This window comes from Amblyomma mixtum, chromosome 8 (genome assembly GCF_055824585.1).
Source record: "Amblyomma mixtum isolate Tamu chromosome 8, ASM5582458v1, whole genome shotgun sequence".
In the NCBI taxonomy this organism is placed as follows: Eukaryota; Metazoa; Arthropoda; class Arachnida; order Ixodida; family Ixodidae; genus Amblyomma; species Amblyomma mixtum.
This window is the reverse complement of record NC_143019.1, coordinates 40,150,435-40,178,052: the sequence shown is the minus strand read 5'-3', so window position 1 is coordinate 40,178,052 and position 27,618 is coordinate 40,150,435. Positions and strand designations below refer to the sequence as shown.

General features: G+C 50.0%; 1 protein-coding gene across 1 annotated transcript; it reads left to right on the top strand.

Moving 5' to 3' along the window:
- The first annotated feature begins 1,282 nt into the window (after positions 1 to 1,282).
- LOC149332170 (uncharacterized) lies at positions 1,283 to 25,624 on the top strand. Its single transcript, XM_089557117.1, has 7 exons — positions 1,283 to 2,085; positions 9,965 to 10,216; positions 10,864 to 10,927; positions 17,643 to 18,233; positions 20,630 to 20,690; positions 20,962 to 21,092; positions 22,403 to 25,624. The coding sequence occupies exons 1-7, from the start codon at positions 1,981 to 1,983 to the stop codon at positions 22,759 to 22,761; spliced, it is 1,563 nt and encodes a 520-aa protein (XP_089413243.1). The 5' UTR covers positions 1,283 to 1,980; the 3' UTR covers positions 22,762 to 25,624.
- The last annotated feature ends 1,994 nt before the right edge of the window (positions 25,625 to 27,618 follow it).

The window sequence follows — 27,618 nt, the reverse complement described above, 5'->3', positions numbered from 1 at the left end:
GCAGTTTAAGCTAATTATTAAATTTGCTTTGCTTGTTACCGAGCCTTTTGTCTCATTTCTTATCGACTCTGCATGGACTCTCGCAAACGTGGAAAGCGGGGCTGAACCCAAGCACGGGACGTGGCACGGTGATGAGAGCGTTTGTCTGGGTATTTCGAACGATGTGGGGTTCAGATACGGTGAGTTCAGGGCTGAGCGCAGGGAGGTTGGTGAGGTACAGCCTAAAATACATGTAAGCTCCGTATGGCGCATTCGAACTCTACTCCCTCAGCCCTCGTGGGTGGACTGCTCGAGAAGATTGTTGGCACCCGTTTCTGAATGTCGCGAGCTGATTGCCACTTCATCTCCGACAATCGCTGAATGGCCGGTTATCTGCCTAGGAGTGACCGTGGCCGGACGGAGAAGTAGCGCTGTATCCTCAAGATCATTTCTTACATGTGGGGGTAGGGTATAAGTGTGGATAGAGCGGAGGGCAGCCTAGGAGTCAGTGTAGACTACGCAACTGGAATGGAGGGTCGCTGTGAGAACGTCTGGAATTGTATGGACTGGAGGAGCTCGAGGGTGATGGCACCAGGGGGATTGAGGTAGGGGGCAATGGTGTATAGGTTGGAGGAGCAAATGAGTCGGAGAGGGGGGGGGGGGGGGTATATATGGTATACGAGGCGGAACCAAGGTTCTGTGCGTGGGACGCGTCGTTATACGCCACGGTGGGCGGGGGGGGGGGAGGGGAGGGGAGGAGGAAATCGAGAGGAACAATGATGAGCCTGGGATTGTCTCCGTTCCTCGTGAAGGGCGCGGGGGACATTTTACGGGGAATTGGAGCCGATGCGGAGGTTGGAGATGAGAGGAGACGCTGGGATGTGGAGTGGAATGTCGATGCGCTTGATGCTAGCTTGTGCCAGAATCCAGCATCCTTGATGAGTGCCGGACCAGCGAACAAGTTGGCGATTCGGTAGAGGCTGATTAGGGATAGGTGAGGGAGCATTATACTAGTGTCGTGTGAGCGTTGTTTTGAGGTATGTACGGGGATCTGCAGGGCCGCCTGGTATAGAGTGTTGACTGTAGGGGTCAGCTTGCTGTGCCGTTGTTGTATTAACGTGTAGTAAGGAATACAGTGCAGAATTTTGTAAATGATGCAGTAAAGGAATACAGCAAATGATATAGATATTCCGGAAACACGAGGGTTGAATTTTAGGGTACGGGCAGTAGCTAGGCGAAAAGAAGAACATAGCGTTTTATAGAAGTGGGAACATCCAAAGATTCAGACTGGATATCTCTACGGTTGAAGGAAGAGACAAGAGGCTTGTCGGTGCTTGGGGGGGCGGGGTGCTGAATACTATGTAGTATACCTCCTCTCGATATGTGAACTTGATGAGCTTCATGCAACAAGAGGACACAGGAAAAGGAGTCCCTGGAAGGTCAGGAGTGTTTAATGGGACGGAGTTATGTTTGTCAAGAGGTCAAATACTGAGTCAAGAGGTCATGGCTCGTCAGCCGCAGCAGGAGAGACTTCGCGCTCTGGTTACGCCAACACCCATTCGATCTCCTTCATGTCGCTTCAAGACTTGGTCAATGTAGTCCGGATTCCCGTCTATGACATCTATTCAGACAGCAACGTGAGCACTACCACCCTGTCGCGAAGGCGCAAGTGACGCCGTGGTGTTGTCATCGCCCACCAAAGGCGCTGGGGGCGCCTTGCATCCTCGACTGTGCCGACGTCGTCGGGGGCCCACTGTCGTTTTCTCGCCGCGGCGTGCGTGACGCGCTCGCTTCGGTGACTGCCGACGCACGGATCCCCGCCGCGAGTAGCGGTGCTTTCACCGGACAGCGGCGCCCAGCGAGCAGGAAGCGTCCCGGTCCGCTCGCCCGGCGGCTGACCCAGCCGGGTCACCGGCAGGCGGAACTTGAACTTGCCGCCTTCTCGCCACCGTCACCCGTCTCCCGCGCGCGCGCTCTCAGCCGCCGCCGCACTCGGCCACCATGGCCCGCCTCTCCCGGTCCCCCATCGTGGGCTGCTGCTCTTCTGCGCCGCGGATGCTGCTGCTGCTGCTGATCCTGGTGCTGACCGCGCTCTCGGCGGAACCGGTGAGCGGGCCGCTATGTATGCATGCTTCGGTCTCCGCCGCCGCTCCCGTGGGCCCTGGAATTCGGCCAGTGGCGCTGTAGCGCGTACAAGTAATATGCCGGTGGTTTGTCTCCTGCCGAAGCGTGTCATGAGGGCTTCGCTCGGGGCTTTGGGACGCGCCGGTTTGTGGATAGCTCCGGATGGGCTTCGACGACTACTGCGGTTCTCAGTATTTATGTAGGGCACTGAAATTTCGGGGACACGGGGCTATTGCATTTCGACATTCAAGTGGAATCTTGCGGTCGGCCAGTAGCGACCCCCACGGCCTCGTAGTCACTACAGGAACGAAGTTGTCACTGAACCATTGTAGCCATGCAGTACGAGTATTGATTTCGTTTCAAGGTATCGACCGAGTGCGAGCCGGTCGAATACGTTTAAGTTTCTCGGAGTTCTAGAAGCGCGCTGTTCGCAGACGGTGCAGGCAGCTCTGGTAATGGAAGGGAACAGAGAGTTTTCACACAAGAACGAAATCTGGTGTCACTTCTGCATTGGCCTTGAAAATATGTCAGCGTCACTATCGGTACAGAAGAAGCACACGCTTAGAACATTGGGAAAAGTCTACTTTTCAAAAACGCATACTAATAGCGTAATTATTTGGTTGAAGATGGATTATGTGTTCTCTTTAAAATCGGAACGATTCAACTATGTGGTGGAGCTGAACGCTCATACATGAGAGAAGTGGTCGGAAAGCGTGCTCTAAATGTGCACCTCTGAGCACGTGAAGACTGCGCCAGCGCGTCCTGACCTACACCTACAGAGCGATACGTAAAATTCCTGCAAAAAAGTCCTAAAAATACTTTTTACTCAACGATTCCTTTCATCATGGCGCTGAACTTACGCAGTCTTGCGTATACATTGAATGCACTGCATTGGTAGAGACATTTATTCCTTACTGCTTTCTTGTTTTCTCCTGCCTTGCTTTGAATCTCAGTGTTCCGCCAGTGGGTATTAGCTCAGAAACTGCGCATCAGAACGCGGGCGAATCCAGTGTGATGGTAGTAGTCGTTTCATTTAGGAAATGAAATGAACATATTGATTGCCAACGAACTGAACGTGCGTAAATGCAGAACACTTCCCGACGTTTATGCGAGATTGAGCGGGTAACACCATCTTCGAAACAAAGTTAAGCTGCGTCTCGTGCAGAGAAGTAACGCTTGTGGTCCTGATCTAAGGTGTTGCAAACATCCGCAGCATACATTCACTGAGCGTACTGTGGAAAAATGTTTCCGTGCTAGCTAGAGCCTGGCGCGATGCTTCGTAGCGTCATTACGCTAACTGCTCATTCATTCTTAATGGGTCCTAATCCTTTCTCGTTCCGTGTATCCAACCATTGCTCCGCAAGACCTTTCTAGCGGTAGACTCCACCAAGATCCATGTGCAACCACTCTTACACTTAGTTCGTACATCTACGGCGTATTTATCCGCAGGCGTTAGCCGCGTTACTGAAGATACGTGTCTTACGTCTGGTCTGCAATGTTCCGTATCGCTCCCATACTGCAGACCTATTTAAAAAACGCAATATCGTTCCTATTACATCACTATACAATTACAAACTATCCCGCCTTTATAAACTGGGAATACTAAAGAATAATGTTGCATTAACTAACCTAGCAGGATTGCAGATAAACACCACCACCTATAACGTACGTTATTTGGAACCCTGGAATGTCACCAAATGCCGGACTAACTACGGGAAACAGATGAAGTACTCATTGCCGACGGTTTTAAATAATCTTTTTATTGAAACAAAGAATGACATTTCCTCACAGAAATTGCGTACCTCGTTTGCATAAGCTGTTTTTTTTTTTTTCTTCACTTGGTTTGATGTTGACGTGTACACCTTCGCCGCACGCTGCTGCGCTACTGGGTATGCTGGGAGGTCAGGACTCCTCAAGCTGTTTTTTCAGCTTTTTACCTGCCCTCCTCGCAACATTCCTTTTTTGTTGCGGAATAAATTTCAATTTCAATTTCAATTTAAAGATGCGCATTATGCTATAGAAAAGTTTTGAAAGAAGGCTAGTGTGGCTAACACCTGCACGTATAGTCGCATTTGAAAACGCCAGTTCCGTGAGGAGCAGAAAGGAAGAGCCTCCTAGAAAGCGTTCACTTTAAGCGTGACTGCGGCTGTACACCCAACCTTAGCGCAACGGCACACGGGCAACGAAAAGGACGCATTAGTGCTAGCCGGTTATTATTGTTATTATTATTATATTAGTTGCTGTTTGCTAATAAAATAACAAAGGAAGGAAAAGATTTCGCTAGCCACGGCATCTGCCATCAAAATCTGAAGCACCTGAGCTGCGGCTAGCGTGAGAAAAAGGAGAGGGAGAGGGAAAGCAAGGGGAAGCGATAGAAAGGACGGCAGTGTACACTAGTACAAATAAAAATATACAAAATAGTTTGACGTGGCGCTGTTTCACCATCATGTCAGACCAACTCGCCACCAGTTCGCGTTGCTAAATTGAAGCAAGATCGGTACTCTGCAATTCCGTAGTATTACCGGGCATCTATAGGTGGCATGGGGCGCCGGTGGTAATTTCCTTGAACGCTTATAGACATGTTGTATGACTTGATTTAATGACTGCTTAAATGCCTGGATGCGTCGGACTCTTCGACAAGCTGGATATCCGAACTTGTTTCATGCCTCGACGAGACGGATATCATTCAACTTCGCTGAGTCGCCATCGTCTGGCCTTGCCAGCGGCCAATGTAGCATGTGCGCAGACGAAATTAATCTGGAGCCCTCCGCCAGGGCTTACCTCATATAGCTTCGTTGCTACGGCGCACCTCATAGCTCACAACGGTGTGTTAACTGGCGCGCATGTATCTAACTATGCTAAACGCCTGTCCATGTTTCTATAGACGATCTTTACCACGATCGTCTTCAAGCTTGGCCGTCCTTTATGTTATGATGGCACCATGGCAGTGGTGTCACGAAATAGTGGTAGCTAAGCTTCCGTTCCAGTTTATGTTATTTAGTTAAACCGGAGTATCGCGTGAGGACGAGCATTTTGGAACGTTCTTCGTTTGTGCGGTAGAGGCAAAAAGACACGCGTTGTGCATGGGGTCCGTACAGTTGCCGCTAACTCAATTCGCATGCTCAAGCACAGGACGCGTTTGAATGCTTTTTTTTTTTAATGTGACGTCAGTTACGCTGCGCAAGTGGGCGGAACGAGGATTCTCGAGTTATTTCTTTGCATAGCAGGTCGCGTGCAGACATAGACGGAACCAGCCTGAAGCACGTCAACATTCCAATGGCCTCGTGCAACAGGCGCAGGGCGCTGAAAACTCACGCAGACGTTGTTTTTTTTTGTTTTTTTTTTAAAGAATGTGGATGTATGTGCGTACATGGTATGCGTACCGACTGTGCTGCCACTTAGGCCACTAAACAAAAGCGCGGCCTGGAGAGGAGCAAAAATTCATTTCAAACGTGTTTCGACTAAATGAGTAGGCGACTGCAGGTTTTCCGCCTCTATATAGGAAGTACACAAAAGCCGAGACGCAAATGGTCTCGCATTAGACAGGAATGTGCGTGCTGACCTGTTTGCACTGGGAACTACAAGCGTTTGACAACCTACACAGGGTGCAAACTTTGTTTTGTTTTCTTTTAACGTGGGAGCGCTAAAAGCTCCGTTACCCAGAAAATTCGGCGTTGGCGTTTTCGGCATTGTCGGCGTTGTGAGTGAAAAATCACGAGTATAACTATGGCAGGTGGTGCCCACAGAGCAACCTAGGAGGCAGGTGGGCCACCTAGGTCACGTGACCTTGTGACGTCATCATAGCCTGCCCACCGGATAGTGAGCAAACTGCCCACTGTGGCACGTGGCAGTTGAATTAACGATTGTTCGCTCGGGAAGAGCAACCTGGTGCGCACAACCTAACCTAACCTAACCTAACCTAACCTAACCTAACCTAACCTAACCTAACCTAACCTAACCTAACCTAACCTAACCTAACCTAACCTAACCTTAGCCTTAACCTAACCTAACCTAGCCTTAAGGCTCGCCTCTGGGAACACCTGCCATCGAAGGGCAGTGGCGCATCGCTTAACCGCTGCACCACTGCGCCAGGAGGGGTATAAGAACTTTCAGGGTTCTATGGATGTATAGTAGAGAATGTCCTTCTGCATATATGGGAATTAACCCATTACACTCTCGTGTCTTACCCTTAAGGCGGAGCTCAAATGTCTCCTCCATTTTTTTTCGGCACTTGTATGCTTGATGCGTGATTCCCTTTCTTTGTCTTCCTCCTAGTTTCTTAAATCTTTTTTTGTGCCTATCCTATAGCGCCGTGTAGAAAACCTCTTGTAAAAGAGAAATATCCTTAACACAAAGGCGGATGTTTTCTCCAAAATGTCAGAAGCAACCGAAAGGGCATATACTTTGCGTAGGGGAGGAAATTTAAGCAAGCAGAGGTGATATAATAAGGGTAAGAAACATTAAACCAAAATAAAAATGATTAAAATAAAATAATACGTGGATAATGGAATTTGGACGCAGACGTTTAAAACGACAATAAAAATCGGAACTTTGTTGAGGAGACATAATGCTTTGTTAATGGTAATGTTTTGATAATGCTTATTATTTTGTTTTGGCCAACAAAAAGTTAATTGAATGGCGCTGCTTTGAGGAGGAGAGCAAGGGACATAACATATAATACACGTATGTTTCATTGTCGGTGGCTTTTGCTTAAGCGCCTCTATTTTAAACATGGTAACAAGTTCCACCGTATATTTAGACAGGGAACTGTTACAAAATATGTTTCATGGTTTCAACTGAGCCCCTGCCGACACATTATGAAGTCGTGGCTTGTCCCAAGCTGTACTGATAGCTGTTCATGAATGCGGTATTCAGGCCGAGTCGATGATAGTTTTAAGGGGGTGAGGAAATCTGTGCAGAATTCTTGATTTGAGATGAGAGCCCATCGAATGTGCACGAGGCCGTGGCGATGAGAGAGTGAACTCCGAAGGGATTCTCTCCTTTTAATGGCTTGCATCTTTGACATTAATGATGAGTGAAATTTCGTAAACAATATTTTCTTGTTAACGTCACTACCCTTCTCATCTCTTATTTTTTTACTTCGCTATTCCTTTTCGCGTTTTATTGGGACGTCAGGTCTCTTAGCATAATCAAAAAGTCATTTTCGATATTTTGGATGCCCTAAATCGATCTGCGCAGCTGATATCAACTGGTCATTCAGTCGATGCCATGTATCGGACGAATTGAGATTGTATTCCTTGCAAACCGGAGAACGATTAAATGAGACAAGGCTTCCTGGATAAATATTCCTTAGGGTTTGGAACAAGAAGCCGTGTGTCATATATTCACTATGTGGCGGCGACGGCGGTGTCGCGCTCTATTCCAGAGAAGGAAGTTATGCACCATATAATAACTTGATGTACACCATTCGAGCTGCAAAAAAAAAAAGGGGGGGGGGGGGGGGGTGGCGTGACGGAAACCGAGATTGCTTTCGGGGCATATAGACACTCAAAGGTCCCAGTAAACCTGCGGGCATAAAAGAGACACCCATAAAAGAAGGTTAGCGGGTTAATGGACGAAAAGAGAAAATAGTATGGATGAAGTAAGCAACATGCCTCAGCTTGGGTGCTTACCACTTGGTGAGGTCATTAAATAACCATACCATCGCCTGGTATACCCATCGGTTGTACAAGAGGTGCAAGCTTTCCCCGATGCACTGCTCCTTCGGGGTGAAGTGCTTGGAGAATGGGTCTTTGACCCCGCCTTGCGTAAACAAAAAATACCTTGTGCCATGACATCCTTTCAAAGCTGTCTGTGTGCCATTAAACTCAACGTCGTCATAAATAACCATACGGGTCCGTTAAAGACGGAAGTCATTAAAACATCAGGATTATAGCTACGCTCAAGTTTACTGCCACTTCCGGGTCGTCGTGCCTTTGTACGAGCCTCTTTAAAAAACGTTAAGACATCGCTTCTGTGTGGTTCCGTCTCGAAGGCATGCTGCCGTCTGGGGTCATCAGGAATGACAAAGTTGTCTGGACGGGCTGCTCACATCAGCGGAAGTTATGCGCAGAGAGTTCTATCTCTGTCTCTACTTTTATGTCTGTTATATCACTGGCTTGGTCGCACACAGCTACGATTACCCGCTGCTATTGACAGAGAATGCTTATTGTTGGACCCTTTCCGACAACGAAGACCATTCTGACAAAGTACCGCCGCCATTGAAACGAAAGGGTTAAGCAGTGCGCGGCCACCACCATTATGGCTGGTCTGATTCTTATCGTCCTCGACCAGACACAAAATACGAAAGACGTCGGCTTCCATCAAAGCTCGCCAGCACAGACGGCTGTCGTGGTCCCGTGAGAGCCTTGACCTCTACGGGGATTCGCCTTGCGTGGGGCGCGCGTGCAGGACCATACGGAGACCACGAAGTGTTTCTCTAGTTCTTGGTTCCTGCAGCGTCAGCCGCTGCAGCCAGACTTCCGTCTACCCCAAATGTAGTGGTCTTCCGTACAAACTGACGTCATGGCAAGGTTATGTCGCCCATTGTCATCGGTCACATAAACCGTGGCGTGACACAAAAGCGCGACACAACCCAAGAGTGATGGGGCCAACTGATCATTAACGAGTAAATTATGAGCGTTATGAACTTTAATGCAGTCATCGATAGGTACTGTCGGGAGGAAAAGTGGTGTCTAACTCTAGCGCGTCGGTTAGACTTCGTTTCCAAGGCAATTTTAAAAGGCGTAAAACAGCCCACGAGTCATGAGACTCACTGAACATTAACGACTTAATTATGACCTTTATGTACTCTATGAAGCCATTACATGCACAGTATCACTGCATCCCCAAACACATTCTTTTATCACATTCTTCCGCATCAGCCTTACACAAACAGCCGACGCTGAAGCGCCTATCACATTACGTGAATGATCTTTCAGTTTCTTTTTACTTTTGTTTTGAAGTCATTCGTGGCTAATTCCAACTTTTACTGCTTCGCAACTCCAACGATCTCAGCGAGACAGGTCGGTCGAGCCAGCGCTGGGGTGCCTTGAGGCTCCTCGACGGAAGTGTTTTGACTCGGGCTATTGTTTAAATCTGGTAGTTTTCGAACAGCACAAACAGACAGACAGAAGTAGACAAACACGATGCTTTACAAGGAAGCCTGAACTTTAACCTTGACCTTGAATGCGCTTAGCGGAAGAAAGTACTGAAACATCACAGCAACAACAACAAAAAAAGAGGATGGAAACTCCCGTAGTTCCCGCCCATCTTTGGGACAGAGGAGTGGTGGCAGCGCGATAGAGTGATAGAAATGATAGCGAGGAACTGTATCTCTTCTTCTTGCTTTCCTTCGCTTCATGAGAGTGCGCACTCCTGAGACCTGGATCCCGTTACTACACTGTGCACCTTTCCTATGGCGTCTTCTGGATTTACACTGATGGCATCCTCACAGGCCAGCGCTGCGGGAGTTTTCGGTGACGACAGATTACGATGGCAAGGATGTTTATCCCGGATAAAACAACCTGCGTAGCTGTCGCCATGAAAGGAGTTATTTCTGAGTTGTCACAGCTGCTTTCAGTAATGCTATCGCGGGTCGAGTGGACGTGTGGATGTGGTACCCGTAACAACACGTTGTCGTCAAAACCTTCCGGGAAGGCCAACGAATCACCCTCAGTCCTGGTACGGTCTCACAAGTATTGCCCTTGCGAAGAGCCGCGTCCAAAGCACCTTCGCATTCGCGTTGGGGGCGATGTTCCGACCAGGACACTGGGCTCTTATTTTCTATGTGCTGTGACCCTGTGTACTCTACTCGGCGAAGAGGAGGAGGTCACGGTGCTAACCCTTGCGGTCTGCGCAGGCCGAGGCCACCGCCCGCTTCGAGCTGCGGCTTCGGCGCTTCGTCTCAGACGGCACCGACGCCCGGGGCGAGTGCTGCGGGGGCCTGTGCCCGGGCGCCTGTCGCGTCTTCATGCGCAGCTGCCTGGCCAGGCCAAGGGACTCCGGGTCGGCCTGCTCCATGGGGCTCCTGGTGTCCCCCGTGGTGGCCAACAACAGCATGCCGCCGGGATTCGTGCTGGCGCAGAACTTCACCTTCCGCATGCCCTGGCCCGTGAGTGTGTGGACAAGTCTATGCGAGCTGCATTTTGTTGTATTTAAATGCTGTGTTGTCGTTTCGGTACAGTGCACACGGAGCAGCTATCGGAGGCGCGAAAGGCTTGAGATACTCTCGTCTGTCAAGTTGTATGAATGAATGAATGAATGAAGTGAGTAAGCGAGCCAGCGAGGTCTGAACAAATGAGTAAATATGTGAGTGATTGGATGAGTCTCTAGTGAAGGGTACATTCCAGATAAAACGCTTACGAGATGCAGGTTTGCGGGGAAAAAAAAAAGGAAAGAAAATTATTTTGGCTCGATCCGCTAGCGAATTGTCTGAAATGCTCTCAAGTATGTGGGAACATGTATGCTTCATCTGCTTGCAAATATCAAGTGGCCTTGTCACACGGGGGCGCTGCAATAGATTTATAATCGAGCATAAACATCCCGTAAACTTTCGCTAGCATTGCACCACTGTTCGTGTTACTGTTCTAAACTAGCTCTACTACCCATCACACCTTTTTCTCTTGGAGGCGGCAGCAACAGAGACAGAATTCATACCCATTCAAGTGTCCAGTTATTCTATTTTCGAGGTCGGTTAGTACAGCCAGGTCGTTTCGGCAGAGTCGTGTGACCATCTAGGCCTTCAATGCCTTTTCGCAGGGCCGCTTCAAGCTCACTGTCGAAGCTTGGCACACCCAGAACGGCACCGTGCCTCCAGAAGGCAGTGAGTATCAAACTTCAGCTAAATATACTTTACATTTTATATATACTTTACAATATACTTTACAACGGGTATGTTCGTACCCGTGGCGATGGCTCAGTGGATTTGGCGTTCGGCTGCTGAGTCCAAGGACACGGGATTGGATCATGGCCGCGGCGGCCGCACTTCGATGGAAGCGGAACGCAAAAGGCGCCCGTGTGCTGTGCGATGTCAGTGCACATTAAAGAACCCCGGAATGACGAAATTAATTCGAAGCCGTCCACTAAGGCATCCCCATAGCCCACCTGCGGCTTTAGAACATTAAACCATACCATACCATACCATACCATACCATACCATACCATACCATACCATACCACACGAAACGTTCGAGTTACTTTTTGCACTTCGAGAAGCAGTTATTGACCCAGTAACCGTAGATGGGAACTTCATTTTCTCCAGCGTATGGCGCGAATGATAGATAACTAATAATGTTTTGGATAATTATTATGCCGGGGTTCATGTCGTGTTAGCGGAGTGCGCCGGCTGCGCCGTGACGTCACCGTGAGCTAGGAGAAACACAGCTAGCGAAAAAGTTGGCTCACAGTCTCTCGCGCACCAGTGTCGCCCCTGTCATCATATCAATGACTCAAGCTGCCACATCTATGAGGTTTGCACGCAAACGCACTAGTAAAATGAAAAGAAAATGCCTCATTGCCATTTAACCAACGATCATGAGGTGAGGAACGCTTGAAAAATGAGCCACTCGGATCGGTCTGTGACAAAACAGTTCAACCCCAAATGGACAGTGATGAACCTCAGCTTCAAAGTTGCGCCATAACCTACTCCTAATTTTTTTTTGGAAACAGTTTTGGAAACAGTTGCTCCCTGCAATACCTCAGGCACAACCCAGATTTTATTTTGTTACCGACTGGCAGTTCCACCTCGTGACCTAAAGACCTAACAAAACCTGGAACGACCCCAGCAGTAAAAAGCAATATCCTCGTAAATATCATACCCCTCTCCTATTTTTCTAGTCAACGGCTTGAAGCCTTCCTTTTCTAAAACAAGTTCATTCGGTCATTCCTTTTGCTACCGGGAGGTGACGCTGCAATCTTCTGATTTTCAATTTTGTGGGCCAGAGAGCGTGTCGGATTTTGAAACACGCTGCCTGTGGGGTGTCTTCAGATTGGTACAACTAACATTCGCGGGCGCACTTCGCCTCACTCAGTGCAGTAGCGAGGAAGTTGGGCGAGAGGGGGTTGCCCGGCGCGCATCGCTTTGCAGTCGCGCCGATCGACGCCGCAGGAGCGCGCCCGTCCCGCATGGCTGCCCCGGGCGCACTCTTCAGTCAAGTGCGCAAGAAGCTCCTTCGCCGTCTGGCAGCGTTAAATGACCCACTGCATTGCCCGGGTCAGTAACCGTAGCCCTTATAGGGTCAACGAACTGAGCTGAGCATGTAACGGGCGCAAGGACGGCTCCGAGATGAAACAGCGGGAAAGGTGGATGGGTAGCAAACAAGACGCAAGGCACCCGTGGACCGAAGACAGGTCATGTGCAGCCTCCGTCACAACACCACTCTTCCGGAGAACGCTAACCGTGCGCTAGGCGTAGAGAGCGCGGAGGCGAAATTTATCCTAGCGACGCCTGGCGGGCCGTGAGTGAGGGGGCCTTTCTGGAAGGTAGGGACATTGAGGAAAGCTGAGATTAGAGCCACCGCGCATTTCCGACCGGGCGTCGTCAGCACGCACTCGATGCACATGTGATGCAACATAGCTGTGCATTCAGTGCCGCATGCTGACCGTTTTCAAAATATCATGTTCAGCAATTTTGTATAGCGATGAACTGACTTCTTTTTTCTAGGGGTAGTGCCTTGTGCGAGTCTCGAAAACGAATCATGCTCACTTGCCCCTGCAGAGAGTGAATGACACATTCGTGCCCTCTCTTGAGATCTTTAAACTCTAAATACGAATAATTTGGGAGTAAAATGGGAGCAAGCTGTCATCTCGCGCCTTTACTTTTAGGGGCAGGTATGCTGCCAAAGTTACGGAGTAGATTTCGATCACTAAAGATACGGAGTACTTGGCGCGGCGGAGGTATAAATCCCACTGCAAGAGCATAGTAACCCGATGCAGTTAGCAATGTGAGGAGGCTCTTAAACGCGGTGCCGCAGATCTTGAGGTTAGGAGATTGAAACCTCACTTAAAAACTTCCTAACTGCTAGAACTTCGCATGTTTTGAATATGGAATTTGTTTCCATTGCAACCGTAAGTATCCCGTGATTTCAGTGATGGAAATCTACCCTTTCGCTTGGGCGGACAGCATACCTTGCCGCTTAAAGAAAGTGCACTAGAGGACAGCGTATTCCTCTTTTACTCATTTCGTGTTTAGAGTGTACAGTGTTAAGCATGAGCCGAGGCGTTTTGTCGTGGAATACCTTGGAAGTCTTCCATGCCTGAGGGCTGCACTTTGCATCAATGAGGCTTCTAGTTCTCTGCAGGACAACGGTTTGCGATACCTAATTAGCTGTATCTTGCTGGTCAGGCATGTTCTGCCGCCAGTTGCCGCTTCACTTTGCATTGCACTCTTTCCTTGAATAAACCAGTCTGTATAGTGAGCTCTCACTTTCCATGTCCCTGTCCGCGAGTTTCCGCTCCCAAACTATCTGCTTGAAATTAGCGAAAGAGCTGGCATCGTAAAGTTTATGCTTGAGCCACTGGTCTTCGGTAAGCTGCTGTTCTCGAGGACAAGCAAGAGACCAGTTAGGAAGCGAGCTGCTTCCAGATTTCACGAGTCCTCTTTCTTTACATTTTTTTTCCCACGAACAGTCTATTGTTTACAAGGGTAGACGTGCAGGCTAGTTGGTGAACCATGATTATTTAAAACAGCGCAAAAGACAGGGACACAGATAGAAAAGACACACACAGCGCTGTGTGTGTCTTTTCTATCTGTGTCCCTGTCTTTTGCGCTGTTTTAAATAGTCTATTGTTGTGAAGAATAACAGTGTTTTTCTGCTGATGAATGGGGTTTACAGCTGCGAAAGTTGCGAACATTATACGTGCTTCTCACTCCTTCTCACGATAGCGATTGGTTTTCGTAGAGAGAATGAGCACCCACACTGAAAGGCAGTAGAAGTCACCAAGCGAAGGCTGGAACACTGGTGGCGTACCCGAGAGGAATTCCGCACAGCTGAGGGTCGCAATTTGGCCTACCTAGAACAGTGACAGCTTTGCATTTTGTTTCTAATTTTTTTCCTTAGACATTTCGACCTGATCCGAACTTTCGCCGATCGCCCGTTGCAATCATCATCAGCAGCAGCAGCATCCTCGCCAGCAGCTGCGACTGTCTCGCACCCGCAGTTCCGCAGAGAAAGTATGCTCACATACCGCTGCAATGGCGACGTTCCGCATTCCGGGGCGGAAGCATTGCGACTCTTACGGTTCAGCGCGCAAATCCCCTGCGCGCCGCATTCCAAAGGGAAGCTACTCGCTATAGAAAGTGAAAACACCCTATCGTCGAACCACCTAAGCCTTCTCTTCTCAGAGCGCGGCGAAGACGTGACGCCACAGCTGTGCACATGTCGACGCATGCGCTGAGGTCCAGCTGAGTTCCTTCCACGACGTCCTGCGGCTGTGCGATTGTCTCCGCTCCGCCAGTGCACTCAGGCGTCCAGCACAGCGGAGCTTTGCGTCAGAGGCAGACGGTCGTCTCCGGCCGAGCATCCCGCGGCACGAAAGACAAACCGTGCATGCAACTGCGTAGGCGAGCCGGCTGATGGTGACCACCCGCTGATATGGCGCGACGGTCACGCCCGACGGGGACTTCTTTCTCCTTTTCCGAGTCGGATATACTCTCGCTCTACTGCCAGGCTCAGATCAGCCGTACTACGTGTCCAGGAAAGACTTCGGTTCCTTTGGTGCTTTCCTCACCTTCCGCTTTAAATGAGATTTCTTCGCGCCAAATATGGTACGATGTGGTCAAAGGCTGCGAGTACACTCTAAACACGTATGCGGCTATATGGGAGTAAAAAATGACAGTGGCCTATAGGTCAGCTAGGCCAGGATATACGTAGCGAAAGCAGTTTCGTCTACGCTCACATTTTGGCAACGACACGCCGTCGTTGTCTTTCAGCTGCCTGGCAGCGTCTCTTCGCGAGACGTTCTTCTCGTTCTTCGGGCCTCTCGGCCAGCCGCTCAGCCTTTCTCGCCTCGTTTTCACGCTGTCGGGCGGCCTTGTACCATGCAAAGACTTCTGGATCGGAAGACTCAATTTCACGCAGCCTGTACTGCTGCCATGACGAGCACGGCCGCTCTCCTTCTCCCACGGTGCACGTCTGAGGAGCGGGCGCATCGCTTCCGGCTTATATCCCAGCTGCGCGGCGCGACTTTGCGCATGCGCAGTGCAGCGCAGCGGCTGCAGCGCCATGGTTGCCATGGTACTGGTTGCCATGGTAACGGCGCATGCGCAGTAGTGGCCTTTGGCAGGCACCGCGATATGCGCTTCTGCTAGCCTAGTTTTAGCTTTCGCTACAAAACGAAGTAAGCTATCCTCTAATCACTCCCACTGTGTGCTAGAGGACTGCTTACTGCCGTTTCACTCCTTTATGTTTAGGGTGTATTTCAACCGTAGATGAGGTTCTTTCACGTACGCAGGGATATGAGTGCATAGTAGTTTTTACACTTCACCGCTGTCGAAATCTGGCGGCTCTGGCCTAGAAGCGAACTTGTGAAATCGTATAGAGCGTGAGGCCCAACTCCACAGTCGCTGCCTCAGGCTTTGCCACTGCGCCGGGCATTGTGCGTCTGAGCAAGTCGAGCGGTTCGATTAGAAATGCCGCACGACACCTTTTGGAACTATTTGAGGCCTGGGAAAGCTAAGCACGTATACGGAAGGCGCCAGTGTTTTGCAAAACCGATGGGTCACAGGTGGCTCAGCGGGTTTCGAACCAAGTACCTCGGACATACAAGCCAGGTGCTGTGCAACTTTAATATTGAAGCGTGTCTTATAAGCCAGGCTTTGGCATTTAAAAATACACGTATTCAACAATGATCGCCATCCCGGCATGTTTGATGCAACTGCACGAAGTCCCCGCGATCAGTGCCCATAAAATAAGGCTGCTTCAGTGAGCACCAAGACATGGCGGGGCGCGGTTGGATGCCACCTGAGCTGACATATGGTTTGTTGCATACGTCAGCTAGCCCTACCACGCACTTGACACTTCACTGTTTAACGGCATTTTCGGTGTCTCGGTGCTACGTTGGCCCACCTTACCAGAACAGCAGCTCCCACACCGCTTACTGCCATTCCTAATCCAACCCGTCCAGGACGTGATGAACGAGACGTCGTAGAAACATTGCTGCGCCGGTCTGCGCGTTGCAGTTATTGTTTTACCACTGTTTTTGTGCGCTACTCAGCGGGATCGCCACTCTTTGCAATCGTGTCTAAACTGATCGTAGCTCATAATCAATGACAATAAAAGTATTTACCGCTTTCAGGAGCAACTAACGTTGTATCTTACGAATAAGGTGTCAGTGCAGCTGTTCACTGAAGCGTGACTCATTTCATTTATTAGACGATAGCATAAAATCCCGATTGGGGCGAAAAGCTAGCAATACGTGTCACACACTGCCACCTGGCAGGTATCCAGAGCCACCTGCCAAGGTTGGTACGGAACAGCCGGCTGCGACCAGCTACGGTTGGCAGTTGGCGGAATGGAGAGAAGAAAACCTCCCTCTCCTTTTCTAGAGGAGAGGAGGGAAAGACCGCAAGGTGGCTGCCAAGGGGAAGAACCCAGATGGTAGGCACAGTAGAGTAATCCAGCTCATAACGAGGTTCTTATGCTATCGCATTATGTACAGCTTATCGTCATCATCAGCCTGACTACTCCCACTGCAGATCAAAGGCCTCTTCCATGTCTCTCCAATAAGCCCTGTCGTTTGCTAAGTGCGGCCACCGTATGCCCGCAAGCTTCTTGATCTAATGCCCACCTAACTTTCTACCGCCCCATGCCACGCTTGACTTCTCTAGGAATCCACTCCGTTACCCTAATAGTGCACAGCTAATGGATTACAAATACACTCTAAACAGAAATCCTCACACTACCACACTACCTTTTATAAAAGTTTGGTTTGGTTTATTGGGGTTTAAAGTCCCAAGGCAACTCAGGCTATGAGGGACACCGTAGTGAAGGGCTCCGGAAATTTCGACCACCTGGGATTCTTTCACGTGCACTGACATCGCACAGTACACGAGCCTCAAGAATTTCGCCTTCATCGAAATTCGACCGCCGCGGCCGGGATCGAACCCGCATCTTTCGGGTCAGCAGCCGAACGCCGTAACCACTGAGCCACCGCGGCGGGGCTTTTATAAAAGTGAGTGCGCTAGTGGAAAGCTTACTCTCTACACTCCCATTAGGCGTATTGGTGTTAAGAGTGTAGGTGTCCTCCAAGTTTTATTCATTGCGTTTCGTATTCTCGATTCATCCATTCCCCGCCGCGGTGGCTCAGTGGTTACGGCCCTCGGCTGCTGGGTTCGATCCCTGCCGCGGCGGCTGAATTTCTATGAAGGCGAAATTCGAGAGGCCCGTGTACTGTGCGGTGTCAGTGCACGTTAAAGAACCCCAGGTGGTCGAAATTTCCGGAGCCCTTCACTACGGCGTCCCTCATAGCCTTAGTTGCTTTGGGACGTTAAACCCCAATAAACCAAACCAAACCAATCGTCCATTCCGTCACCGACGCAGCCTTCCGGCGGGACCGCAATCGGAGGCCCCTGGTGGAGCGGTTCCGGAGCCTGGGCGCCTCCGAATGGTTCCTGGAGCTGGCCAGCCGCGTACTGGACATACCGGAGCGCTGGATCCAGCGGCGCACCGACGACCGGCGCACCTTCCCGGAACTGGGAGCCCTGGTACGGCGCTTCACCCTGCAGGAGTTTCTCACCGTTGGCACAGCGTGGCACCACCGTAGCATGCCGGGACTCGAGCTGGACTACCGCGTCATGTGCGTCGACGGGTTCGCCGGGGCCAACTGCAGCGAGCGATGTCCCGCACCCAACGAGAAAGGGGCCCGCTTCCGCTGCCTGGAGGGCGGCGGCGGGGCCAAGCAGTGCATGGACGGCTGGGCGGGCGCCGAGTGCGAGCGGCCCGTCTGTGCCGAGGGCTGCGACGCCGAGCACGGCTTTTGCGAGAGGCCCGGCGAGTGCCTCTGCCGGATGGGCTGGGAGGGAAGCCGATGCGACCGATGCACGCCGATGCCCGGATGCGTACACGGGGCGTGCAACGCAAGCTTCGAGTGCAACTGCCTGCCCGGGTGGGACGGATTCTTCTGCAACCGGCGTACGTATATGCTTGCTCTTTTTTTTTGTCTTTAACGCAACAGCGTTAAATGCCCCATTCAAGAAAATCCGATGTCGACGTTGTCGGCGTCGACGTTGTGAGCGAAAGTTTACAAGCGTGACTATGGCAGGTGGTCCCCAGAGAGCGACCTAGAAGGCAGGTGGGCCACCCAAGTAGCGTTACCTTGCGTCGTCAGCGCAACCTACCCAACTGGTAGTGAGAAAACTGCTCGCCATGGCAGGTGGCAATGAAGTTAATGACTTAGTGTCCCCTCTACCACCAGTATACCTCTACCACCTGTCTGTAATGTAATCAAACGTCGATTTATCATTGCATTCTTGACATCTGCAAAACTTATCACCAGGATCACATTACTGCTCACCAACCCATATACGACGGACGAAAGCGGCGTTTTTGTTGCGATGATGCTCTAATGCTAACGCATTATAACAAGAATTTAGAGCCGCTGTGGCGCACCTTGCGTCGAAACAAGCATTTTGTCAGCATATATCATCTGGAGAACCAATGATGGCGAACCTGGAAGGCGCGTGGACAGTCGCAAATAATGCAGACGTAATGCTGCTCGAGACAGTGCAGTGGCTGTTCTGCGTATGCGCCCTATTTTTCGACCACACCGACCACTGTGAGTCTAAATTCACTGTCATCAGAGAATTGTAGTGAGTAAGTCGATCCTGGTACGAAGGCAATCAGTGTTGATACTGCATAAGTGCACAAGTCTCGTTGAAGACGAAGGAGGAACACTTTTTTTTAGGGCGGAGCGGTTACTGAGACAAATAATTTTAATAAGAATGCATCCCGACTATTATTAAAATTGCTGCGCCGTTATTTTAAACATCATTAAAGATTCTTTCCACCTACTTTCACAACTCCTCGAAACTGTCCCATGCCACTCTGCCAGAGACATCCGACGGATTCTAAAGGAGCCCTGAAGCACCTTCTGTTGAATTCCGTCATCTGTTGAGTATAAAGGGTCGTAACTAATTTGCTGAATGGGCCGGAGAAGAAAATTTTCAAACCCGATTTTTACCGGCGGTCCTCACTGCGCCCAGTGACTGAGCTATACTTTTTTTTTTCTCGTGTGATTAAGCCGATTGCGGCCGTCTTCGGGGCATCACAAGCCGCGTTTCCTTCGTTTGCTCTCTGCCGCCCTGCTTCCATTGGCATCTGCCGTTCGTGACGATGAAGGAATCCGGTTAACCACTGTCCTCTGGCCACCGTGACGTTTGCAGCACGGAAAACGCAGTTCTATACAAGTCGAATAGGAGACGGTGGCTTGAACCAGGTGCTGGAAATGGAAATCAAACTTCGAAGAAAGGTCTGTAAGACCTATCCAACCTGGGCGCCGCCATATTGCTCAATGGGCTGCTTTTTACACCTGGCGCTACCAGTCCACCACGGCGACGTCCAAAGGAAGGAAGGGAAAACTTTATTTCTACTAATGCTTTTCCCTGCGGTTTGGGGGCATCTTCAGAGACGTCTTGGTTCTATCCCCAGGAGCCTTCTCTGTCGAAGTCGTCCGTAACCTAATCAATGGTCGGTCGCCCTCAGTCGAGGGCTCCGCTGGCCACTGCCGCCCGTTGAGCTCGCTGTACCAGACCAGACCTTGTCGGTCTCACAGCGGTCGCTGGACAGCAGAGTCTCCCATTGCTCCGCACTTGGGTTTTGCTGGAAACAGTCCAGCAAGCAAGATGGCGGCGCCCAGGTTGGAGAGGTCTGGATTCTTGGTTTGTTTATGCCTTTTGCTGCCTGCAGCACGCGCAGGGTCTTGTACCAAACTACATATAACTAGACAAGACGTGCATGCAAGGGGGGGGGGGGGGGGGGGGCACGGAAGAGGTGCCTGAAATGTGTTTGTATCGCCTCCGCTGGTTTACATGTTTTTTGCCATGTGCACTCAGGTATGGAATATAGGGGGGGGGGGGGCTCGATCCGACCTCTATGTTGAAACGTGTTTGCTACGTGGGCACATGCAGGAACATCCAGAGTGAATTGAAGCGTCTGATGCGTGGCAGCAAAGCATGTCTTTCGCTGTTCACCTCGAAGCATACGAAGCAATTTTAGCTGCACACGTTAACCACAACCTCTTCTACCCGCATTGAGAAAGACACCTCCCCCCCCCCCCTTCCTGTCAGCTTTCGCGTTAGTTTTCGCATGCTTCCCCTCAACTTTTGAGCAGTCATTTTGGCTGCCGTTGGTGAAGCAGCAGTCCACATTTTGAGCCAATTTGCGTACCATGGTTTGAGGAGCGCGGTGGCCGTACAGCTTTGCCACTGGCATGAGAGAAGAGCTCCGAGATCGCATTGTGTCCGTATCGTGAGCTCATTAGCCGTAACGCGAAAGGTCTTTAACGCAAAGGCATTCCATTTCTCCTCCAGCCATGTGCGGCCAGGGTTGCCACGCCACCAGGGGCTACTGCGAGAAGCCGGGACAGTGCAGGTACGTCAGTTCCGGTGCTTTTACTGGCGCCGTCCTCTGCTTCATAGATGTCGAAACTCGTGGTACGCGACCTGGATTTACAACTTCTGCCACAATCACCGTAACTTGCGTATAGCAGATGTTTATTAGGCCGATAAGAGCCCGCGGAGGCGGCTTCATTGCGACATGTAATTGCGTCCTGTACGCCCGTTACGACCATAGCCATGACGTATAAGCTGTCCTTGACACTGCGCCGCTAACGGCGGTCGTCTGTCATCATGCTCCCACGCAGCTGCCGGTTCGGGTGGCAGGGTGAGAAGTGCGACCAGTGCAAGCCCCTGCCGGGATGCCTGCACGGACACTGCACCAAGCCACTCGAGTGCATCTGCGAGCCGGGCTGGACGGGCATCTTCTGCCACATCCGTGAGTGCACTGCATGACGCGATATGGCTGCCTCAACAGCGCGTGTTAAAAAATTAGAGGTGTGTGCGAGATGGCTTGACGAAACACCACGGCTATGAGACAGATTGATGGATGGACGGTGTCGGTGACATATAAAAAGGACACTGCTCTTGCGGGAAGTCGTACGTACGTGAGTGTTTTAGTTTTATTTCTGAGCATTTGTAGGGCGCGAACAAATACGAAGCGAGCTGCACAAAAAGAGCGGTTGTTTTGTTACCCTATAAAACTGCGCAACGTGTCAGAAGCTATTCCAGCTGCCGTCAGCTGAGCAGCTGGCGGCCGAATTAGAAAAAAAAAGGTAGTGCGATTGATTCAGCAGGAATGCGTTAGCATTAGGCGTATTCTGTTTGCTTTGCTTCTATATAAGGTGGCATCATGGTATATATATATATATATATATATATGTGTGTGTGTGTGTGTGTGTGTGTGTGTGTGTGTGTGTGTGTGTGTGTGTGTGTGTGTGTGTGTGTGTGTGTGTGTGTGTGTGTGCGTGTGTGTGTGCGCGTGTGTGTGTGTGCGTGCGTGTGTGTGTGTGTGAGAGAGAGAGAGAGAGATATCAAAATATTCAAGGCAACTCATCAAAAATAAGTAAATTGGGGAAGTCACATGTGATGACTTCAGTGGTCTGGGCAGGGCACGCTGGCTGCGGTCATGGTCGTCAGCGAGCGTATGCATTACAGCGCGCTATCTAGCCTATCACAGAAACCAACATCCAGCCAGGCTGAGCCAATCGCGAACTTTTCATGCTTCGATTCGATTACCTGATGCCACCTTTTCATCTCGCAGCACTCTGCACCCGATCAAGGCACATCTGCTTTTTGCAGAAATATGGGTACAGTTTCAACATAACAACTGCACTCTTGTTCATTTCCTTTTCCGATTAATCTTTATCTTCTCCTTGTCTACGTTCGTGTAGCCTTCGTGTCATTACTGCATTACGGTAAGTAAACGGCTCGTTAAAACATCTAAGAAAAGAGACAGAAGTTACTGAAACCAAAAAAAAACGCAGTTGGTTTTTACTAATAGTGTTTTCAATGAAAGCAAATAATTGACATTCATGCATATATGTACCACGTATTCAATGTTATCTAAATGATAGTTACATTCTATCGAATTATTTGCTGTTATATATCTTTCATCTGTGTTGATGATAAATTCCCCTGTGCTTTCCTTAGTTTGAATGACTGTTGCCTACTGCATAACTTTTATCAAGCCGTAGTGTTCAGTGCCACCTCTTTGTCAACGAGTCCTTGTCTCCCCCATTGTTCCAGCCGTGTGCTCTCCCAAGTGCCACCCGGAACACGGGTACTGCGCGCGGCCCAACGAGTGCCGTTGCCGGGTCGGCTGGATGGGCGAGAACTGCAGCCAGTGCTGTCCCTACCCGGGCTGCCGGCACGGCTCGTGCAGCAAACCCTGGGAGTGCGCCTGCGAGCCCGGATGGGGTGGCATGCTGTGCGACAAGCCGCTGTCCGCCTGCGAGACGAGGGAGAAGCCGCCATGCGCCGAGGGCGCTTCCTGCGTGGACATGCCCGACGGAGGCTTCAAGTGCGTCTGCCCAGAGGGCGCGCAGGCGGCCAACTGCAGTACCGCGCCGCCGCCACCGCCGCAGCAGCAGCGCATGATGCGGTAGCACGCCGCAGGAGTGATGCGCGTGCCAAACCATATTTATTTCGGGGGAAAGCGATGTGTAAATACAGCAGCGATTGTCTGGCCGACTACTATAATTGTGAGATGGAAAAAGTTATCGGTCCACGAACCCATCAGTCGACGGACGACATGGTCGTCGAAAGCACTGCCACTAATCCTCCGACCAATCAGAGGCACATTAGAAAGTTATAGCAAAGCGCGATCCGCCATCGTGATCCGCTTCTGCGGCCGCCAGAGCGCGCGCTCTGATTGGTCCCGACGTGGTAGGCGTACGCGCAGCTTGCCGCCACCTGGCGCCATCTGGCGTCTTCGTGGCGATGTGAGTGCACACTGTGGCGCTCCACGGAAGCAGATTATAAAGCTTTAGCAGATCATGGTAGCGGATCCCGCTATGCTATTACTCTCTATTAATAGACAGTATACTGAGAATCCGGTACCATTAACATGGCGATAGGTAGGGGCCCGGAGACACTGCTCATGCCAATGCGAAGGTGTTTAATCGGACCTGTCAGACGTACAGTTCCGGGTAAGATGGGAAGGGGGTGTAAGGAAAGGAAAGGCGTAGTATGTGGACATTCAAATTGCCCTATTAAGGGGCGTGGAGGCAGAGCAAATGAAATAGCGAAGCGCAGGTAATTGCAGAGATGAAGGCGCTGCCTGTGAGTTCTCGTGCTCCATCACATATGGCCCTCCGAAACTTTGAAGCAATTTTGAGTAGTTCATTATACTGCTCGAAATTCACAGGGACGTACAAAACTGCAAATCTTGTACCAGTCTGCCTGTCTGATTTTGGAACGCGTGGTCTGTACTCCTAATACTGCGGGGTCTACAGCTGAAAAACCACTATGCCAGAAGAATCACAGTTAAATTGTTCTGCGCATGCGTAGTGACTCATTGCCCTTACCATGTGACATGTGGGGACCGGTGGCCCAGTCTGCTACAAACTTTAATTTTTCGCCTTGTGAAACAGACGTACCGACGAACTGGTCGCTGCGACCATTGACCTACTGGGTAATCATTTTGTCAGCGCACCGGTAGTTTAATCAGAGGGGCAAGATTCCCATAAATCACTATTTCACTCAGTATGTGTTTTCAAGCAGCGAATCTAGCCATTTATCGCACACTGCACCAGTTGCTTTGTCTATCGGTCAGCAGATCGCTCTATCGGCAGACCGTCAAACCGTGCGACAACGCCATATGTTCGAACACATTTGCATTATTTATATCCACTACACAAATTAACTTGATCTGTCTAACCAACCAGCTGAACATTTATAAGCCATCGTTGCACCTAACATTCCATTCGTTAGCATATTGGCCAATCTATAACTCCTCCATATTTTAATAGGTACCGAACCAGATGAATGGTTTCATGTTGTTGAAAAATGACAGTTGTATCAGATTTAACAATAGGGCTGCAAGTTACGGGCAGCTGAAGTTTGTTTATTAATTGATATACTTCAATCACGAAAGCAAGGTTTTTGCCTGAAGCTTGTGTTCTAGGAGCATACTCGGAATCCGCTTTTTTCACAAGTGGCGCCCTCTGGGCAGTGGCGAAAATTCGTCTGCTACGTATTGAAAACAAATGCACGTGAGGGACGTAGGCGTGATCTTGTACCGCGAATTACCAGCTGCGCCTGCTAGCGGCAAGTGTGTGCTTGGCAGCTACCGCCATATGTCGCATGCGCCGGTCACTAACATAATCTGCGCACGCGCAGTAGGAGCTAGCGGTTTTCAACCAGCGGAGCTGGAGAAGAGGCGCGCATGCGCACAGCGACCGTCTGAAAAAGGCAGAAGAAACTCGTGTTGACTGCGTCCAAAACTCAGCCATCGCGTCGAGGCACTTAAAGAGAGAAAACTTATCTTTGAAGTCGGCGTAAGTTCAAAAAAAATTGTAAACGATCAATGATGCGGCAAAGTATGCGCTAGCATTATTGTCCCCCCGCCCCCGTCCCTCCACTGGACGAAGCAGCCTTTGCCGCTGACGGGTTCAGACCATGCGAACTGGTGGCATGATCCAGTCCATCAAGCACAGTGTGACACTTCGCACCCCCTCTCCACTCTCCCTCATCCTCTCTTCGTCTTCCCTCTCCTTTGAAAGTGGCGAGGGGCACACTTTGCCACCTGCCAACCGAGGCATTCAGACGGACGGATGGTCAGATTTTTTCAACATGGGAGTTTAATGCTAACGCATTCAAAAAAACATTCGTTCGAATATTGGACGTACATTTAAAAAACCGAGTTTCATAGGCTGTGGAGAGGCTCTCTCACATTGCGTGCCAGCTCCATGGAAGCTTTTACCAAGGAACTATGGTTAACATTGCAGCTCCGTACGCAACCGAGAGACGACGAAAATGGACACTATTACGAGATTCATCTTCCTTCTAGCACCTCACTATATAATCAAATACATTGCGATTATAAGACTTTACAGTTTCCTTCTTCACCTCGTTGTCCTGCCGTTCTCGGTCCTTGCACAGACCGCTTTATTATTTTTTTGCGCCCTTGCTAACATTCCTGTACTATTGGTGGCTGCGGAAATTGTTACAGAGCTTGATATGTACCGGCGCGTACGTTACATGTCAGAGCATCGACCAGGATGCTCTCAGTGGCCACTTCCTCCGTTCTTCCTCCTGCTCGCCCAAGACCTCTCTCGTTTGTGTCTTGTAGCGAGAGCTACACTACGCCAGCTCTTCGAGCCTTCAGCGTGACACCCCTTGTGCTCCATGGCGGCGCCGTGGCCTTGAGCCGGTTGGTCACGTGGTGCGGAACAGCTGCCGGCGGCGCGCCGGCGAAACCGAGCTGCAACAGCTGTGCGCATGCGCCTTGTCGAGGTGGGGGGGGGGGGGTGTGGAGTGGGGGAGAGGTGTCGCAGCTGTATAAGTAGGCGGCTCGGCGGAGCTCTCGCGTCACTCCAGGTTTAACCAGAGCTATACCACGGTCAATTTTTTCACTACAACAATTTGCATCGCCACCTTATTCGTCAAAACTAGTCTTTTTCTTTTCATCGTCGATGCTGTATCCACCTGTTTAACTTAAACGTATTCTGTTTCATCCATCAAGCTGCACTGTAAACACGAATACGCCTATATGGGAGTAAAAAGAGAGAAACCTGTCCTCTAGCGCACTCCGCTTTGTAAAAGGGAGTGCGCTACATTCTAAACAGAAAGGAGTAAAACGGAGTGAGCTGTCCACTAGAGCACTCACATAGAAAATAAAAAAAGACGTTGCGCGGTTTCTCAACATGACTTTCACGTTCCGTCATGAATCGGTGCCAAATGAAACGAACCAACTACGTGTGCTTGGTTCGAAACTAACGCATCAAAACATTCACGATAATTCGCATTCTTTCATTTTTTTTCGTTCAGTCCCGCAGGGTATACGCATCTTGGACACATTACAGCTCTGTTATGCGCATCGCTTTTTGGAGTTTTTTGTGGCAAAATCTTTCTGTCCGGCATGTGCTCTGACAGTTGGAGAGGGAAACGTAACTTTTAACTGCGAGATGCAACGGGATGCAGCGAGAGTGGAACGCTGCTGAGCTATTCCTTCCCAATGGGCACTGAAACTCCCTTGGACGTCCCACAGATGTCCTAAACGTCCACAGTATTCCTACATATGTCCTAAACGTCCACAAAAGGCCCTACTTATGTCCTAAACGTCCACAGGACGTCTAAGGGAGTTTCAGTGTTAATTGGGTTCTGGCAGAGATAAAGGTCCAACGTCCCTTCCTTTACACTAATTATTTTGATGCTGCCAGCATAATTGATCTTACAATAGCTAACACGGGCGACTGTTGTATGGAACCCGTGTGTTCACATTCTCTGTACTAATTTATTTATTTATTGCAGTAAATAAACGCGTCTGGAGCCACTGAATTCGTTCCTTCTTCCAGCATGGGTCTCTGCAGTTTACACATGGCGGTTGATGGGCGAGCTCGGTATTTCTAAATTTCCTGTATTTATTTATTACTGACTGCAGTAAAAAAAAAATGTTGCATCTGAAGTTTCGTTTGTCCAATTTTTCACTGTCCCAGAGCCTTAGTGCTAGCGTGCCCGCTATATGGCATGAGCACGTATCGCGTTAACTATTTACACTAAACGATCTGCTCTCTCTGGACATGCTTACATACTTGGGTAAGGAGCACACACACTGCGCATACCACCGGTGAGAATAAAATACCACGCAAAGCGCGATGACATTGCGAAACCCCTGCATATAGAGGCAAGTCACCATCATCATCAACAGCCTGACTACGACCGCTGCAGGGGCAGGTATGTGCTATATAAAGGAATATTTATTTTGAGCTTCATGAATAAATATATCGTTAGTTCTCCACATAGCTTTGACTGTTCTCGAAATGCTTACTGTCCAGTTGTCCTTCATAGCCTGAGTCGCTTTGGGACGTTAAGCCCCCCTACAAACCATAAAACTTTCCTACATTCCATAAACCTTTCTACGATCTATTGTCACGCTTCCTCCTCCTCCTCACCGAAGAGTGCCAGTATTCTAGGCACTATACCGAAGAAGTGAAAGGCGTACAATCGGCGCCATCGTGTTTGCCATGAGGACATCATCATCATCATCATCATCATCATCATCATCATCATCATCATGTGGCACGTTGCCAATGTCGCTCAACCAGCGTCCGAAAGAATGCTTCCCTTCATTTTCTTTGCCATGGCCGTCTATTGCCCGCTGTTGCAAAGAAGTGTTGTCATCGCGTGCAAGGTGTACGATTTCCTCCTCTTCAGCGTGAGAAATCTTCGGAGAATTCCCTTTTTGCTCAGGGTGCCCCTTTGATATTTTGCTGTTGTCGCATGAACAAGATGCCCAGCAA